Source organism: Larus michahellis, chromosome 1, assembly GCF_964199755.1.
Source record: "Larus michahellis chromosome 1, bLarMic1.1, whole genome shotgun sequence".
NCBI lineage: Eukaryota > Metazoa > Chordata > Aves > Charadriiformes > Laridae > Larus > Larus michahellis.
In genome coordinates this window covers 36,929,949-36,949,693 of record NC_133896.1, presented here as the reverse complement: position 1 = coordinate 36,949,693, position 19,745 = coordinate 36,929,949, and the positions used below count along the sequence as shown (strand labels likewise).

General features: G+C 45.6%; 1 protein-coding gene across 1 annotated transcript; it reads left to right on the top strand.

Annotated features, from left to right (window-relative positions):
- The first annotated feature begins 585 nt into the window (after nucleotides 1-585).
- AVPR1A (arginine vasopressin receptor 1A) lies at nucleotides 586-7,080 on the top strand. Its single transcript, XM_074571980.1, has 2 exons — nucleotides 586-1,703; nucleotides 4,024-7,080. The coding sequence occupies exons 1-2, from the start codon at nucleotides 683-685 to the stop codon at nucleotides 4,305-4,307; spliced, it is 1,305 nt and encodes a 434-aa protein (XP_074428081.1). The 5' UTR covers nucleotides 586-682; the 3' UTR covers nucleotides 4,308-7,080.
- Nucleotides 7,081-19,745: the final 12,665 nt, after the last annotated feature.

Genomic DNA, 19,745 nt, shown 5'->3' with positions numbered 1-19,745 from the left:
TTTAAAGACGTTAGGTATGGGTTGCTTTCAAAGTCCTTGCAATTCTTCTAATAATAATTAACTTTACCGGGGTTTACCCGATGTCTAGATGGGTCCAGATGGGATTCCTCTTAGAGCCAGCCCTCACTTCTGACCCCCCCCCGCTTTGCCGTGGGTAGAAGCGGGCTCGGGGCCGTGCAGACCGATACCGGCAGACCTGCGCCTACTCTGCACGGCTACAGCAACCTCTCCATTCTCAATTAAACTTTTAAGAGCTGCTCTAAGTGGCCGTGAGGGACCTCTCCGGGGGCCACGCTTCGGCCGGCGCAGCTGTTCCAGCAGCCCCCTGTCTCTCTCCGACGAGCCGGGCTCCCCGGAGGCGGGGAAGAGCTCACGGTTCCCCCTCGGAGCAGCGCTGTTCGGACGGGGCGGCCCCGCGGAGGGGGAAGAAGGCGGGGGCGGTGGCGGGGGGCGGACGGGGCGGCGGCGGCGGCGGCAGCCGGGGAAGGAGGGGGCTGGCGCTTAGGCTCTGGGCAGCCACTGGCACGGAGCTCCCCCCTCGCGTCGCCTCCCGCGGCGGGGGATAAAGGCACCGGGCCCCGGCTGCTCCGCGCCGCCGGAGCGGGGAGGCGGCGGGCAGCGGCGGCGGCGGCCGAGCCGGGGGTGCGGGGGCCGGGGCGGGCCCCACCGCGCAGCCCCCTCCATGCGCCTCGCCGGCGGCGCCGGCTCCCCCCGGGCGGCGCCTTCGCCCGGGAACGGCAGCCAGTGGCGGGCGGCGGAGCCCGGTGGTGGCGGCGGCGGCGACAGCAGCCCCAGCCCCGAGGCGTGGTCGGGGTCGCCCAACGGCAGCCTGGGCGGCTGGGACCCCTTCGGGCGCGACGAGGAGCTGGCGAAGCTGGAGATCGCCGTGCTGGCCGTCACCTTCGCCGTGGCGGTGGTGGGCAACGGCAGCGTGCTGCTGGCCCTGCGGCGCACGCCCCGCAAGGCGTCCCGCATGCACCTCTTCATCCGCCACCTCAGCCTGGCCGACCTGGTGGTGGCCTTCTTCCAGGTGCTGCCCCAGCTCTGCTGGGAGGTGACCCACCGCTTCCACGGCCCCGACGGGCTCTGCCGCGTCGTCAAGCACCTGCAGGTCTTCGGCATGTTCGCCTCGGCGTACATGCTGGTGGCCATGACCGCCGACCGCTACATCGCCGTCTGCCACCCGCTGAAGACGCTGCAGCAGCCCACCAAGCGCTCCTACGGGATGATCGCGGCCGCCTGGGCGCTCAGCCTGCTGCTCAGCACCCCCCAGTACTTCATCTTCTCCCTCAGCGAGGTGGAGCGCGGCTCGCAGGTCTACGACTGCTGGGCGCACTTCATCATGCCCTGGGGGCCCCGCGCCTACATCACCTGGATCACCGGCGGCATCTTCGTCGCCCCCGTCCTCATCCTCGTCACCTGCTACGGCTTCATCTGCTACCACATCTGGCGCAACGTCCGGGGCAAGACGCGCCCGGGGGAGGCGGCGGCGGCGGCGGCGGGCAGCGGGCGGCGGGCGGGCGGCGGCGGGCGGCGGGGGCTGCTGCTCGCCCCCTGTGTCAGCAGCGTTAAGACCATCTCCCGCGCCAAGATCCGCACCGTCAAGATGACCTTCGTCATCGTCTCGGCGTACGTCGTCTGCTGGGCGCCCTTCTTCACCATCCAGATGTGGTCCGTTTGGGACCACCACTTCCCCTGGGTCGGTAGGTGACGGGGTGGGGGTGGGAACCCGGCGGGCACCGGGAGGGCACGCCGCCGCTCTCCCCCGGGACGTAATGGCACTCGTTGGGGTCCTCCGGGGGCTCGGACGGCTTTCCCGGGGCGGTGCGCAGCCCTGAGCCGAGCCTGGAGGAGATGGGGCGCGGAAACCGAGAGCGGGACCGCGGCGCAACCCCCCCACCCCCCGGTGCCGTCTCGCCGAACGAGCCCTTTTCTCCGCCGGGGGGAAGAAATAGCGGGTAAAACAAAAAAGCCCCCCTCCCCCAGGCGCCGTTGTGCGGCGAGATGAGCAAGCTCTGGGGCCGCCCCCCACGGCCCCACTCATTCCCCGACGGGGCGGCCCCGGGCCGGGGGCTGCGGAGCGGAGGCAGCGGCGCTCGCCCGAGCTGTCCCGGGAGCAGCCGGAGCGGAGCCGGGTGGAGCGGGGCGGCTGCTGGTGCCAGCCGGACCCCCGGAAAGGAGCAGCAGCCGCTGCGTTCTCATCCAGAGCAAAATCAGCGGGTGGGAACTGAAAGTATTTGCTGCGATAACTTGAACCACAGAATCATAGAATTGTCTAGGTTGGAAGGGACCTTTAAGATCATCGAGTCCAACCGTTAACCTAACAGGGACAAAACCACCATTAAACCATGTCCCTCAGCACCACGTCTACTGTCTCTTAAATACCTCCAGGGATGGCGATTCCGCCACTTCCCTGGGCAGCCTGTTTCAATGTTTGATAACCCTTTCTGTGAAGAAATTTTTCCTAATATCCAGTCTAAACCTCCCCTGGTGCAAGTTGAGGCCATTTCCTCTTGTCCTACCACCTGTTACTTGGGAGAAGAGACCGACCCCACCTCGCTACAGCCTCCTTTCAGGTAGCTGCAGAGAGCGATAAGGTCTCTCCTCAGCCTCCTTTTCTCCAGGCTGAACAACCCCAGCGCCCTCAGCTGCTCCTCGTAAGACTTGTGCTCTAGACCGCTCACCAGCAACATTTTCTTCCATTGGAAGCTGCCAATTAATAAAACTTTAGAAATCTTTTGTGTTATTACCAAGCATATAGACATATATGCCACGAACAATTATACGATTAGGGAACTTACTAAGCCTTTTTTGCTGTAACTGCCTTGCATGTGCATTCCCTGCTCTCTAATAATGGGGCTGGGCACACCCTCAACCCTTCCTCTGGACCGGGCAGTCACCTCTGAGCAGCCCCTTTAGGCAGCCACCAGTTCTCATGAAACAGTGGCAATTTAGTGTTTTGGAGATAACTGTCCCTCGGTTAAATCTGGCTGAAAATCATTGGTGAGTTTAAAAGTTGTTATATATGGAATGGCAGGCAACGTAGTAACATATACCCTGTTTCCTCATAATGAGAAAGCAGCGAGTCAAAATGTTGGAATTTGTAATTTCTTGATTTTTTTTTTAATATCCACAAATTATCACTTATTGTAGTGAGATCATTGATTGCTTCTAATATGGGACTAAAGTCAAGCCTAAAATGCAGATCCCAACAGAGAAATAAAGGCTTGCAGTGGACAAGTAGATTATTATTATTATTTTTTACTTCAAAAGAAATGCAAACCTAATTGAACAGACGGCTATTTTGTAGGTTTGTTTGAGAGATTCTTTAAATCTTAAGGAGCTGCATAATGCAGCAATTATACTTCTTTGGAGATGCAGTATTACAAAAAAAGCTCACTAATAATTAATTAGACTAAATAGATATTTAATTTTAACTAGTTATTGAAGGTAGAAGACCATAACTGTTTTATGGCAGAGTGCTAACTTCCATTTTTTCCTTAAGTAAAATTTGTTCAACCTCTGAAATCCAGATTTGATTCACAAGCCAGTAGTTCCTTGAGCATTCAGCACTTTTCAGCATGCAAATATATACAGGAAAATTCAGAATTATTGAAAGCAGTGGGAAACCAGTGGGAATTCTGCCATTGCCTCCCAGGGTAACCAGTTTTTAAAACAAAAGTCTGAATAAAAACTGTTCAGCATTTAAAGCATGGGCTTATCAACACATGGATAAACATCACTGGAAACGGGACTAAAGAATTATTTTTGATAACTTCTTCTCCCACAGCTTCTTGAAGTTTGTTCAGACAAATTCCCATTGACTTCAACATCAGCCTTACACACATAAGAACTTTCCCGATTATGGCCTCGTTATTCCTTTCAAACGCTGCTGCTCAAGTTTAAAAAATAGAATTATTCAGTAACTGAAAAAAAGTAATAATCCAACAGTTAATGCAGCAATTGATTGAACAGTGCAAATGTCCTTTTGATGATTAAACTGCTTTCTTCCCCCCTCCCCAGATTCTGAAAACACTGCGACTACCGTCACGGCTCTGTTGGCCAGCCTGAATAGTTGCTGTAACCCCTGGATCTACATGTTTTTCAGCGGGCACCTCCTGCAAGACTGCATACAGAGCTTCCCTTGCTGCCAAAAAATAAAGCAAACGCTGAGTAAAGAAGATTCAAACAGCAACAGCAGGCGACAGACTTCTTTCACCAACAACAGAAGCCCGACCCACAGCTTGAACACCTGGAGAGAGTCGCCCCACTCCAAATCGACCAGCTTCATCCCCATTCCAACCTGAGGGTGGCCCCGTGGGCAGGCAGGGCTTCCAGCCCCACGACGGCGCTTGGGATGGCTACGGCATAGCACTTGACGCTGGTCACAGGCACCAGTCGCGGTAGCAAGGAATGACTAAGACGGCCATAAGACAAGAACGTGCCGCTTTGCTCGATAAGCTATTCTGCAGCGTGTGAAGTATTTTATGAGAGGTATTTAGGACTTGGGCAACTGTTCAGGAAGGCGTGACAATAAAGCACTTATTTTTCTAAATAGAATTCATTATTTTAATTTTTTTGTTTGTTTCTAAAATATTAAATGCATTGTTTGCTTGTTGTGCAGAGCAGTAAAAGTAGTGGAGTTGGCGTGTGTTGGAGTGACTCCGCTCTCTAGCGTTAGTGCCTAAAACTTCTCATGATTGTTCAATGAAGTCACAGGGAAAGGTGATGATAAGAACAAGATCACAATTTAGTCTTAAACACAAAAAGAAAAGAGTTGGGAGAAAGTCCCGGCTGTCCAGATAAGGAACATGGTTAGACAGGATCTCTGTTATTGGGAATGTAATTGTTTTATCTTGTAAAGGTCTAGCAATTCTCAGTTAATGAAATTTAACAGCCCGTGTGAGGCAAATCCTTCAGTGCTGTTCATGTCTCTATGTGTATTGTGGGGTTTCATTTTTAGGGTGACGTTTCCTCTTCCCTTCATGTTGGTGGAAGTTACACAGCATCTTTTTTTTGTGTGCCGTTGCACCTACCGTGATTTTTTTAAACTAATTTTTAAAAATATATTGATAAATAAGTAGGATAAGCTATGACTAGCTCAGCACTGTTGCAAACAGATACACCAAGAAAACCCATTGTGACTACCAGAACCACTTGCTTTACGGGTAACAATTGCATCTTTTCTTTTTTCTTCACTAAAACAGCTGGGATTTAGTCACATTTGGTTGTCAAGAAAATAGCCCCATAAATTCAGGGGAATGTGGCTGTTTGGTAAGAGCTGAAGAATCAGTATATTCCATGACACAGATCATAGAATCAAACTTGTAAGTCTTCTGGGAACTTATAAAAATTGTCAGTGCTCTTGTTTATTTATTTTTGGGGTGATCATGACAATATAGGCTTTGAAATTGGCAGTAAACTGCAACAAAATGTCATCACAACACATTTACTAATTACAAAGCATTCGAGGTGTGCTTGTTTTCACTACAATGCACGGCAAGTCAAACATAGTTCCTACAGCTTGTAAATAATCCCGTTACGTCTTTCCGTGGAGTCTGTCTTTGACCTGGAGATCGGGTTTTGAAGGTCCTTGAGTAAGTTTTGCTGTGGTTTTAAAGTGCTGAGGATCTCTTTGAGAAGTCCAGCTACCTGCCTGCTCCTGAGCTCTCTGGGTCCTGAGATCCAGGTGTTCCCCTGTCACCGCGCAGGACTCCCGATGCAGTCCCAGCTGGCTCCCTGAAGCCGTGGAACACGTGCACGGCTGCATAACGCGCATCCTTATGTTTGCAAGGAGGAATCTCAGCAGCAGGTTCCTCTTTTTTTGGCCACCAAAACCATCCAAACAAGACGATTGCTTTCCTAATTGCCTGAGGAGAAAAAATATAAATGGTGTCACAACTGTGGCTTTCACTGAAGACGGTGCGGTCTTCATGCCTCTCGCAATAATGGTAGTAAAAATTAATAGAGCTTGATGCCAGATGAGACCATATTCAACCTGACGTCCACCCTGGGAGCTCCCAGGTGTATCACTGACTATTCCAGGCAAAGAGTAGGGAAGAATACAGCTCAAAAAGAGTATTTGGGTTTTATTGTCGCTAAAGAAAGTCTTAGGTCTTCTCTCTACATTTTGTGTTATCATTTTCTGCTCTTCAGGAGAACAATCTCGTCTAATGTTTTGTTGTTGTTGTCCAAAACGCTAGAACCCAAAGGACAGCATGGTGGAATGGCTTGTATTTAACAAATCATCTTTTTGACCACCTTTAGTACACAGAGATGACTACAGCTCCCACCAGCTATGAGTGAAGGTTTTGTGAACTTAAAGCTATATTTTAGTCTGAAAAAATGCATGCCGTGGCGCTGGGTGTGTGTGTATTTGTGTACATTATATATACTGCATATATTTCGCAAGTAGGTAATTCACTATTACTGAAATTGCAAATGTTTGAAGTTGAGTACGCTGTCCTTTGCCTAGCTTTCTATTTGTGTTACTACTTTCTTTGTACATAAAATATATATTAAAAAACAATTAGCTGCACTAACAGAATTTTCATGTTTGCGGAATTGAATTATTTTTCTATTACACTTTATATTCAAACAGAGAAAAAGAAAATAATGTAGAATAATGCTGATTATAAAACTAAGCTGGGTAATGGAAAATACATTAAAAAAAGTAAACAGGCTCAAAATTACATTTTTTAGTTTCTCCCAAATACGTTACAAAATCTAGGCTTACACTTGGGGCTTGTCAGCGTAAATGTACTCTGTGAGTGTTCTACAGCTTCTGTAATTAAATTGATGAAACTATGTAGCAGTATTTGGACTCCATGCACTTTTTGTACATACTGAGTTTTGCTTTTTCACGTAATTGTAACATTGGAAGATACAGCCCATATTTTTTTAAGTGTTCATCTGTGGAGACGTGCGTTTTTTTAACAGCTGCTTTGGGTTATCATGAGGGCACAGCAATGAAAACAGAAGGAAACAAGAAGTTGTGAAACCATTGCACGTTTAAATAAACCTGTACATTTGTTTGATGAGAAGCATTTTGTTTCTTTCGCTTGACTAGATTTTGCAGATTCTTGGTGGTACTCCCTGTATTTTACAAAATGTAAAATTTCTTCATTCATTTTAATGAGTTATCTCCATGAAAAGCTTTAAGGAGTGAACAAAATTAAAATGTTTCTCTGTTACACAGAGTGCATGAAGGACACGGGCAAAGAAGGAACGTGCAGTTAGTTTTCCACTGTATCCTGCTAGTATTGTTAAAACAGGTAACATAGCACTTATTCACGTTATAAAGGGGTTATTTTGATATTTTTTGCTTTAATTTGGGGGAATAAAATGTTTAGCTTCTAATGTAAAACATGATTGACTGCATGAGCCAGCACTCTGTTGTTTGTGCCGGTGTTACTAGAATTACAGCATTTTAAAGACAATTAGATGGCAGAAGCGAAGCACATGTGATGATACAGAGGATGGAAAGAATTTTATTCTTTTAAATAAGAAACAAAAGTTGCCAAAAATCTTGCTTTTCATTCATTTATTTTTAAATTTGTAGGCTAAGAAATAAGAAAACTTTTTTTTTTCTGTATTACCCCATCAAGACCAAAGTCTACAAGAAGACGCTAATTTGTGTGTGTCCAGTCCTGCAAAGAGAAAGGTTTTGTCTGCAACAAATCTTACAGCCAGTTCCAAATTGTCCAGATTGAAGGACCTTGTTGAAGTGCACATGTGCTTCTTTCCAATTCGTGCGTACGGAATCCAGGGCAGAAGGAAAGGAGCTGCACAGCTGGATGTCATCCCACGGCATGTACCCGTGACCAGCTGTGGGCAGTGAACCTGTATCTTACAGTAGAGCTATTGCTGAAAAGCAGAGTTACTTGCTGTGTAGGGGAAGCTCCAACAGAGTTGTCCTAGACTGAGTTCCCCACCTACAGAAAAGACTAATTAAATATAATGCCCCAGGGCCTACAGGAGAGAGCGGGAGGAAGTCTTTGTCAGGGAGTGTAATGATAGGATGAGGGGTAACAGTTTTAAACTGAAAGAGGGGAGATGTAGATTAGATATTAGGAAGAAATTCTTTACTGTGAGGGTGATGAGACACTGGAACAGGTTGCCCAGAGAAGCTGTGGCTGCCCCATCCCTGGAAGTGTTCAAGGCCAGGCTGGATGGGGCTTTGAGCAGCCTGGTCTAGTGGGAGGTGTCCCTGCCCATCGCAGGGGGGTTGGAACTAGGTGATCTTTAAGGTCCCTTCCAACACAAACCATTCTATGATTCTAAGATTCTAAAAAGTGTCTGCATGAGTTTCAGTTGGACAGTCCCTTCTGTACAGGATATCAGAAGTCTGGGGAGGCAGAAAGGAGTTAGTGTGCTTAAACACTAGTTTGGAGCTTTAGTTATTATTATAAGATAGTTTTCTGTGTTTTTCTTTAGGAGTAGGCTTTACTGGAAAATGTAGCACTTGCTACTTGGGTAAAGGAATTATGGGGTATATAAACGAACAGGTTTCAAGGTTCAGGAACAGGTCACAGCTGCTCCACCGGGAGCAGTCCTGGCTGGTTCAGGTAACAGTCCCTCACACTAGAGTAGGTGCAACTAGTCTTGCAAAAGGCAGGGAAATGTCGAAGGTAATGTAAGTCACGCGGAATGGTTTGTGCAGGTATGTAAAAAGCAAGCAAACAACAATCATGACTAGTCCCTGCTGAGCTTCGTTAGAGCCAGCCAGCATGGGTTTGCCTCTCCCGGGACTAGTCCTGCAGAAACTCCTGGATCAGTACTCTATTGATGGGTTAATACTGTATCGCTGTTTTGGTACAACTGCTCAGTAAATTGCCATGTCTTACTGTAAACTTGCTTAGAGTAACAGTTTATATGCAAATTAGCCTTAGGTCTTCATAAGGACATTTTTAGCTGAATTCCTGACACAGTCCATTGGGTTACTCCGTTTCTGAAAGGCAAGGCTGTGAGGCAGCATCGGGAGGGCAAAGCTCTCTTCCCAGCTGTATGGTGAGGAGACCGGCAAGTCTCTCTAGTTCCAGGTGGACCAAGATGTTGTTGGGTACATGTGGACTTTCTTCTAATCAGAGAAGATTAGAAGAATCTTCTGTACATTTCCAACATTTTGCACATTCCCAATAATTTTTTTCGGGGGGGGGGGGGCGGGTAGTAGGGGGCGATTAGCGATGTCACACTTTCTCAGTGCTCTGCAAGCAAAGGATGGTTTTCAGAAAAAAACATCAGGATCAGTGAAAGGTCATATACAAATTTCCCGCCTCTTCATTGGCTTAGGGCTTTTCCTTATACTGATGAAGTAAATGGAAGAGTGCCTTCCCTTCCATTTCATGTCAAATTAAGTCATTCCCAAGAACAGTTTTCAACTGCTGTGGTTCATTATGGGTTTCTGTAAGGCGCTAACACTATTAATAAAGGCATAAGCAGGAATTAAGATTTAATGGCCTCTGATTGCAGAAATAAGGACTACCATTTCATGACTGTCTATTGTTAAATTGATTGTGCTCCTACTCTGCAATAGGACAAAGTGCTATTGAAATCACAGTCCTCCTTCCATGGCAGTATTTTATATACTTAGGACTATAACATTTTAATTTTCCTGCTCAAGTGTGGTAGACCTGTGAGACCTGCTTAACCAGATTTATGAGCTTTACTTGTGCCACTGGCCAAAAAATACAGCCTTACCAGAACTGAAGATAAAGAACCCCCATGATTTGGATCCCGTTTTGACTTATGAATGACTTGTTAGGATGTGTTTCTCCTGTGTTGTCCCATTTGACATGAATCATACCAGACTGTGACCCCTGAACCAAGGAGTTTTCAGTCTAACTCAGAAAAAAAAAACCCAGTCACTGAGCCTTAGAACTGGGCTAGGAAGGATTGCTCCCACAGGGCATGAACACGCTGGGCAATGACACCATATGGACAAAAGTTTACCGCAGAAGCCGTCCTGCCGTTGCTGTGCCTCTTTGTGTTCACCTGTCTCATCCCTCTCTAGCCCAGCTGGTAGGGATCCACTGCTGACCCATGTTCAGTGTTGTCTACACCCTCTTACAGAGGCTCAGACACCGGCAGGATGCTGGGAGGTCTGGATTGTACCTCCAAGTGACAGTGGCCGCATTATCCAGTACTGGTCAAGTTAATTTACTGGTGCCTGGGTTATGCATCTGTAGTTCAGGGTAATGATGTTTATCTTCCTCTTATAGGACACATGGATAAGAAGTGCTGTGCATGAGTTTAACATTTCTTTTCAAGCAAAGCACTGGTAATGCAGGTTGTAGGTGGCCCATCAGCTTTTACACCTTTGAAGCAAAACATGGCAAAACTGGCATTACAAACCACTTGGCTCTCCAGGGCATGAAGCACATTCTGGAAAATAAGGACTAGGTAACCAGAGCCTGGCACAGCGGCTGCCCTGGCCTCTTTCACCACTACTGCTGTGATTGCTCCTGCCATAGTCTCTCTGGTCCCTGGTAATGACGGCTGCAGCATCATTACCTGCCCCCCCCCCACCATGTGGGGGCAGGGAGCGCAGGAGCCACAGCAGACAGGGTTGTCATTAAAACACATTCATTTTAAACTCCTTTTAGAGGAAGGAATGCGGATCCTACCAAATAAAAAACCCACAGTGAATATTGGGAGAGAGAGGAGCTGTGACTCAGAGAGCAAATAAAACATGTCATAGTCCAAAGATGATTTGAAAGCATCAAGATGCTTTGCACTTTGCAACTGTAAGGTTTGTCTTATATATTTAGAAAAGGAGTCCCTTGTCTTCCTGGCACTGTAACTACAGGAAGCTCCTTACAAATTTAGTAATTATCTCTGCTGAGATGGCTATGTCTAAAAAAGGGCAACAATCTCTTCAAGCTAAGCATTCAACATGTGACCTGTGGGGTCTTGGCCCCCGCAATGCTGACATGTCCTGTGGGAAATGTGGGGAGCCGCAGAGCTTTCAGGGAGGGGAAAGGAAGAAGCCTAAACACCAATCCCCTTTTTGGAAAGAGGTGATAAAGTCAGGCTAAATGTCATAAGAGATGCCTAAATCTTCAAGTTAAAAGGCAACAGTCTTCCTAGTATTTTAGCAAGCTTTTAGTTGAAGATGTTGTGGAAGTGAGGAGCAGTAGGTGAAGAACTTGAAGGATTAGGAGGCATTTAACATTGTAGCATTCTAATCAAAAGGAGAAACTTGGTCAGGCACAACTCAAATGTTTTTCTAAGTAAGAATACTAACTGTACGAAATAGTGTTAAAAGTAACAAAAAGTTGGCTAGCAAGTGCTCTCTCCTGGCTCGCTGTAAAACAGGCAGAGTTATGCAATAGACATCTGCAAACCGGGCTAGCCACAGACAAACGCATCCTCTGAAATACTGCAGGTGTTGGTCACCTCGGAGGAAGACACCGATAACGATTCACTCTATCATTGTCTGAGATCAGAAAAACAAGGAGATCGAATCATCAGACTAATTTGCCACACACTTGATCTAAATAATCAAACATTATTAAATAGTCACCATAATATTTTCTAAACATGAGACATTTCAGTGTTTACATGGGAGCGAAGGAGGGCTCCCAAGTACTATACGAGACACTAGAGCTAAGGATTGAGTTCAGTAAAACACTTGGGGGTTTGTGTGGATTTCAGTCCTTCTGGAGCCCCATTATCTCCAGTACCCCAAACACCGTGAGGGCAGCAAGGGCAATAGAGAATTACATGCGGTAATTAATAAAAAAAGGAAAAGACACATTTGTGTTTCTGTACATAATCTTATTTCCCAAAGCAAATTGTACTTGTCTTTTTCAAAAGAAATGAGCAGGGATTAAGTTATGTATCTCTGATGATAACTTAGTTCACCATGAAACTGACGTTCAGAAGCTTAGGTATCCTAAACTCTGATATATGATTATGGATGTTCTTTATTAAATTTATAGGTTTGAAGCTTATCAGTTAACAACATGTTATTAAATTAAATAGAAGCCGGGAAAATGAGGGAAGAGGTCTGCCTTTGTTCTCTCTTTTTTTTTTTTTTTTTTTTTAATCTATTACAGCAATTCCCCTGAAAAGCTATATTTTAAATATGCCGTGCTGGAGATGAGATGATCCAAAGCACCACGAAGAATCCCAGCTTGACTCACTCTTTCAACATAAGATTTATCATTAACACTTGCTCTCTGTCTCACAGAGATCACAGTGTGAGGCATAATGTAATTGAACAATGGATTCCCATTTCTTCCCAAATTTATGAGCCAAGTGCCTGCATACAGAGACTCAAAACTGGAGGACATGAAGGTGGAATTCATCTGCGTGAATGTACCTACAGTGCCGGTGTGTCCATCTGAGAAAGAGTGATTATTTTTGTAGCCAAGGCAGAGCTAGCCTTTTGGAGTTCAGGGAGTCATCATAGGGAGGATGTCAGCATCTGATCAGAAGAATGCTGCCTTTAAGTCCATTAATATATGGACCAGAAGACTATTTATTCACTGATTGCAATGACAGGTAGACAACCAGCTCAAATTGGTACACCTGTACTGCAGATAGCTGTCTACAGGTGCTATTGGTTTTATTGTCAGATCTCAGTAGAGTAGTTCAGGATTTTACTTTATTTCAGGGCAACTACAAAATGTTACCATCTAATAGCATGATATTAATTTGAATGGAGCTGATGATGTTATCCCAATAGCTAACAAAAGGTGGCTCATATTGCAAAGCTTCTGCCAGCTGGGTGCCTTTGTTAGTCATGTCACAAGAAAGACCAAAACCAAAATGAGCCTAGAGATCAATTTACCTCCTCACACCCAGGTGACATCTCTGGCCTTACAAAGGGGGAACGATCTCTACATCTAATCTCTCCACGTGTCCCATCTCTGCATGCTGAACCTTTTCGGGTTTCATCTCCTTTGTGCTTAAAGGTGGATTTACGAGAAAATCCTTAATTAGGCAGAACTCTTGAGATACTCAGATAATACAATCCTAAGGGTCAATGTACAACATAGAAAGATATATCCTATTACACAGAGAATTAGGATTGGAGAAAAAACCACAAGGATAATACCTAAAATTCTTGGTAATATAATATGGAGAAAAAAGCACTAATAAGGCAAGCGAGAGTGGCATGCTAGGTACCTCTACCACGTACAGCACGTGTAGTCCTGCTTTCCTAAGAAACTGCACAATTACAAAAACTTTGAGAATATAACCAGTGTAAAATGATTTGCACCTGATGCCATCAATGACTGTTTTCAACATGAGCAGGAGCACTGTAAGAAAAAAAAGGAAGCAACGATTCTGGTCAACAACCTTCTCTCCCAAGTGTTTAAATGAAAATGAAAGCAACGTAATGGCTTAATGGAAAAATCAGATTTGACCTCTCTGATCAAAAGTGTCCTTTTTCCACAGATGTCAGGTTCGTGTAAAATAAAGAAACAAAGTCTGTGTGCCTCCAAGTGCGAGTACCCTGTGGTCTGTGTGGGGAGGCCAGGGGTGTCTCTGGTTTCCCGGGTGCATTTCCCCAGGGCAGGGAAAACAGGCAGCAGGAATGAGCTGCCCCAGAAGCCCCCTCAGCTCCTGCTGGGAAGACACTCTGGTTTGACAATATTAATTCTGCTTGTATCAACATAATTAAGTTTCTGAGTGTATCTTTCCATTACAATTTTTAAATCTTCCTGAAGGCAGGGATACAAGGGAGTGCGGAGACTCACTGGGACGCTGGCAGAATACTTGGCAATCCTTCTCCATGGACCCAGGAGGAGGTTACGAGCAGGGATTACCTGCACCACTGCTGAGCTGACAGCAGGGCATAGGATCTGTGCTTTCCCGCACTCCTCCAGCTTCAGGTTGGCAGGCTCTGGGTAAGCAACCAGGGAGGTGGTCTCCCCACCCTGGGCGTATGATGCAGCACCTTCAAGCGAGGTCTTTCGTATGGCCAATGTAGGTATCCATCCTCCCTTGCCCTCTCTGTGGGCCTGGAGGGAATCTGGTTCTCTTTTGGGACACAAATGGTTAAAATCCCTTTCCACACGCTGCTAGCTGGGATGGGAACATTTCCAAACATGGGGGCTGACCTCCCTCAGCATTGAGAAACCGTTGGAGGGATAGGTGTATCAAGCAAAAAAATGTCTTGCACATGAGATGAAAACTAATAGGAGTTTCTTTCTGGTTTGGTTTCTTTTTTTTATAGCGCGTGTGGTAGCTGAGACTCCTTTCAGTGAGCTTGTTAGCAGGAGCCGGGAAATACAGCTGCAGTAGGCCTGTCTCTTGATGTCTGGTATTTTACGGGAGAATAACAATTTTTCTGGTTTAAAAAATAGCACTAACACATCTCAGTCTTGCTGAGCTCTGAGCTTGACCCGGCACTATGATACGACCACCAATTTCTCGCATTAGGAGCTGACTAAAAATGAGTCAATATATCTACACATATTTTGACTTTAAGCTTTTTTTTTAAACCAAATCTAATAATGACACTTTCAATGTAACATTTTAAAGCATCATTTTCTCATTATAGAGGTTTATCATAGAATAATTTGTTAAAACAAGAATATAAACCATTTTTTTATTAACATTGTCCTTTAATGTTAGTGGTCCATGACTAACCACATCTCAGTGGTCCGGTTGCTTTTTCCTTTGTGTAGATCTCTCCAACTTGATCTGGTTTGGAAATGTTCCTCTGACAAAACTGCTAGATAACATAGCAGATGTTTTAGCTGGTACAAATCCTCAAGCTCAGATGCCTGCTTTCATTTCAGTGAAAAAGCCAGAGCAAACCAACATATTGCTAATTAGCAGAAACACTGTGATAACATATGCCAAACATTTGGATTAATCCATTATAAAACATAAATATTTTAAAATGCGCTTTCTTCAGACTCTGTGATTAATAGGTATTACACGACAGAAAGAGGGTACTAATTTTTCAGAATTGAATTAATCTGAAATGAAAAGCATTTGAAACTGTTCGTTCTTTGTCTTTTTACTCATCTTCTTAACTTGAAATTGTGTTCTGTCTTGCAATCGTGTACTAAGCATGACAGAATACTTCCATCATACTACAGAAATGTTTTCCAAGCATAATACAATGATCTTTATGCTTATCCGCCCTGTAAATTACAGAATCCTGTGCGTGTTAGGGATACCAATTACAAGAATTAAGCCATGCAAGCACGCCTTCAATTAATTTACCTTTGATCTTTTGTGTAACTATGTTTGTCACGGGAAAGGATTCATCTCTTCATTTCGTTGCTTTTCAGTGAAAGCATTTGCACAAAGAAGGAAGCTTGCTCCCAAGACAGACCCAGCTCTGCCGTCTCTCGTAGGCAGCCTTGTCTGCCTTCGCTGCCTGCCTCAATGTTATGTGCGGTGGGGCAACAGCAATGAAAGGATGAGAAATCACACACACTCTGTCACAAAAGGAAATGGTTGCAATCCTGTCGCTTTAATAGTGGGAGAAGAAACATGTGAGACAGGAATAATACCAGCTCTGACACTTCTGCATGAACCCAAAGGCTAGAGAAGGCCAGCACACAGCTTCTCCTTGCAGCAGGTTGTGTCCAAGGAGACAGTCCTAGTGCTCCTTGCTTCCCAGTCTATGCTATTTTGGTTTCAGGCAGCTTGTATACCTCTGGAGAGCAATACTAACCCACTAAAGCCATGGCTTCACATAGAAGTGCCTCAGGCTCCCAGGATGGCCGTCTGCCACATCTCTGGGCAGGCTGTCCCAGTGCAGTTCGTGTCTGTTGCTCCTCTGCTGGGAGTGTGGCAACCCTGAGACAAGCTGGGCTTCAATCTCTCTGCAACTGCCCTTTCAAGGATGGCAGGCTGCTACTGAAGCACCCTGAGGCTCCTTTTTGCCAGAAGAAACAAACCCACTGCCTCAGCCTCTCTTCACACCACCGAGTACCTTGGCAGCCTGCCACCACACCCTCTCCACGTCCTTCTTGAGCAGGGGGCCCAAAATGAGACACCGTTCCAGCTGTGGCCCTGCCTGCAGCAAGCAGAGCTTGATCTGCAGACCACTCTTCCTAATGTAGCCCAGTTCCCAATTTCTGCTTGTTCCCGGTCAGAGTGCGCTCTTGGCTTGTGTTGGCCAGGGCATCCCCTGTATGCACAGGTCCTTTCAGCAGGGCTGACCACCCCAGGCAGCATCCTGCACCTCTCCCTCTTGAACTTGCCTTCTCCCTGCCAGGCTTGTGGCAGTCACCTTCCCCAGCAGGTTTAGGTAGCCATGATGGCATTTCCAGAGACTGGAGCACAGCCACAACCAAAGATGTCCCTATCAACACTGCTCTCCCACCAAGGACCTTTGTCTGTTCCACAGTCACATCGGGGCACAACCCAACAAGGGGACAGGGCTGAAGCAGGGCTTCCTCAGCCCACCTCTGTCCTGTACCCTGTGTTAGGACATTCAAGCTCTTCCACAGCATTGTCACCTCTCCAGCTTAGAGCTAGGGGGAAGGGTAAAGGGTTGCTCACCCTCACAGCAGCACACATGTCCATGCTATAGCTTGGGGTGATGGGACAAGGAGCGTGGGGAAGGTCATCTCACGCAGATTTTCACCATGGAAGTGCTGCTGCTCAGCTGTTTCTACTTGGTGCCTTCAGCATTTGCAGGTCAGGGTATAAGCAGACAATCTCCTCTCCAGAGAGCTGACCTATTGTCAGGAAAGAAAATGTCTGAGAGGCTACAAATAAGCACTGAAGGGGATTCTTGAAGTTTTTCCTCAGAGATTGGGAATTTCATTTTTTGTAAAATGCTGGCACTTTGAGGACAGAATTGTATTTCTTCTGTGGTGTGCACTCTCAGGGGTAAGTAAAAGTTCAGTTTTGACAACCTGACAAAGAATTAAAGGGATGTGATACGTGCGTTGCTTTTATTTCTTCTCAGAGCCACTCTCAAACGAGTGTCACTTGAAGTGATGCGGTAGGTAAATATATAACTAGGAGGCCAAAGGGCTTCCCAGTCTGTTGTGTACCTACAGCGAGGACAGCATGAAAATTCATGCTTACCCACTGATCCCTGACACTGGTGATAAAGCTGTGGCAGTGGCACGCAGCACGGCCTTCCTGACGGGGACTTCTCCGTTTCCAGTTTGATTGCCTGGGCTGGTTTGAGGCCTCAGTGCTATCTTTCAAAGACATTTTAAAGAATCTTTTAAAGACGTTTTAAAGAATGCTCTTCGGTATGTTACTTTTTATTGTACTTATTCTTTTAGCCAGGCTTGGCTTAAGAACTGAGTAAGAGTATACGGCCAAATGCAGCACTTCATTTATTGGTTCCAACGTGGTGCATTCTTATGAGCCTCTGCTCAGCTGCAGCTGGGAATTAATCACTGAATTTCAGTGCTTTTCTCAGCCACCTGAATGCAGGCGTGGTTTTATATGACCTTTTGTTTACCTTGCATTTAATGGGGTCATTTCCCTACCTAAATCCTGTATGTCAGCCCTATATCCTGTACATAGGCCTCTTCCTGAAGGATGCTCCAGAAATGGCAAATCAGTCTCACACAGTCTGCTATGGGGACTGGGGATTAAAGAAAAGAGATAATATGACACATTCAAGGACCATGAAAATGCTCCTTGCTTCCTACTGACGAGTGTCCGGAAGTTGGCTGAGGATGTCTCTTCTGGAGTGAAATTTGTGGCCACGCACAGCTGTATTGCTTGGTCCCTTCATCAGCCGGGGACCATCAGGTCACATTGGATGAGGCGATGGGGCGACAGCTAGCTGCAGTCCTGGACCAGACAGAGCAGCACTGGTGCAACACCGCAACCATGCGGATTTGTAGACATTTGTAACAGAAATGTAAAGATTGATATGAGCTAATTATGAATTGAAATGTTTGCATGAAAGCTGCAGAAGAAACGGTAGAATGAAGTTTAGAAGGAGAGGTAAGATTAATAGCTTTATGTGTGTGATTTCATTCAAAGGAAGAGGAGGAACAAACTGACCTTAAGATAAGGTGACAAGAAGATGAAGAACAGAACCAGAGCCATAAAATAACCAGATAAGGAAAGGAAGACTTATGAGGGCATAGTTGACATACTGAGGCAAAAGATCCCAAGCAGCATCCGCTTCTAAAGGGCACGAAAGCAAACCCACATCAGTTCCTCATTGCTACCTCTGGATGTACATGTCTCAGTGCTTCTGAGCACACGCGTGTGATCACGCAAATGGATAAAAACCAATTTGGGAATTTTGTAAATGAAAATCACCTTTCGCTCCCATAAGATCTCTTAAGTGAATTACTGTTATACTAATTTGCTACAAATTGGCCTTGCTGAGATGCAGGAGGAAAAAAGCACAGCAAAGCACTCACTGATGCAGTAATTCTGCTTTCAGAAGGATCTCTCTCTGGGCCTATGTCACAGGCAAAGGTGTAGCAAGTTGACAGGTGTCACTTCATGGGTCTGGACACTACATCCCACTGAGTTTGGGACCTGTGATCTGAAATATTTGAAATAAGGTTTATAAGACTTTTGGACAGTATCTGAATTTTGTGCTGGCTTACTGGATATTAAGGGTAGTGAAAGCATACTAATTGCAAAACAGGAAGAGAGGCACCATACCCAATCTTCCACAAAGCCCAGGAACAAAACCATTTTAGATTTAAGAAATAATAAAGAAGCATTGTCATCCGCCTTTCCAGTAACCTGCAACTGTTCTGCATCAAATTTAATTCAATCCAGCCAGAGCACAGGCCAAATTCTGATTTTGGCTATATATGTTCTAATTTTGCTGAAACTTGGAATGATTTTGGTCCCTCAGCTCCAAAATTTAGGCTTGATTTATAATCAAACCGGAATTAGTAGGCAGTCTTTTAAATGACATCAATTGCAGAATTAAAGTTACTGAAAAGGGAAGGATCTGAGGACAAGAAAGAGACAGAGCAAGAAGATTTTGGGCCACGTGACTGGCCAATAAACCCCTACAATAGAAGAAGGCTCAGAGGAGATGGTCAAGGATGATGTACCCATGAAGCTCAGGGAATAATGTAGGATGTGACTGACCAGAGCTGTTGCAAAGAAGCTGACTTCTTTGCGCCAGGACTCCGTTGCAAAGGAGGGTGCCCTTTGATTTAGATAAACAGCTATCAACAGCTGAGTGGATCAACTGGTAGTTAATTAAAAGAGTGTAAATGTCTCCCTGAGTTAGCCAGACCAACATGGGGGGAGCAAATACATGGCTCAGCCCAACATAGAGTATAGAAACTAGGCAACTAGCAAAAGTATTTCGAAGAGAGCAATGGGCTTGAGCTGGCTTCAACCCATGTATTCCTTCCTGGTGACTGGGAATGCCCAGGGTCATGATGGTGAGCGTATTGTCATAGAATCATAGAATTGTCTAGGTTGGAGGGAACCTTTCAGATCACCCAGTCCAACCATCGACCTAACACTGACCAAATCATCATTAAACCATATCATTAAGCACTATGTCTATCCATCTTTTAAATACCTCCAGGGATGAAGACTGATACTGGGAATCACATTGGTATTGTTTTTAAACTGCTTTTTACAATTGCTATATATATATTGCTAAGTGTAACTCACATTGGTGTTGTGATTTCAATGTATTTTGTTACATTCTGCTAAATCAGAGATCTTATGTAACATTAACTATCTTTAAATAAGTAAATTTGATATTAAACACCGCACCCTCCACATGTGGAATATCTAAAAGAACCTGGTGAGAGAGTACTGGACTCTGACAGGCCAGTCTTGTCTTCTCCCAGTACTGAGTT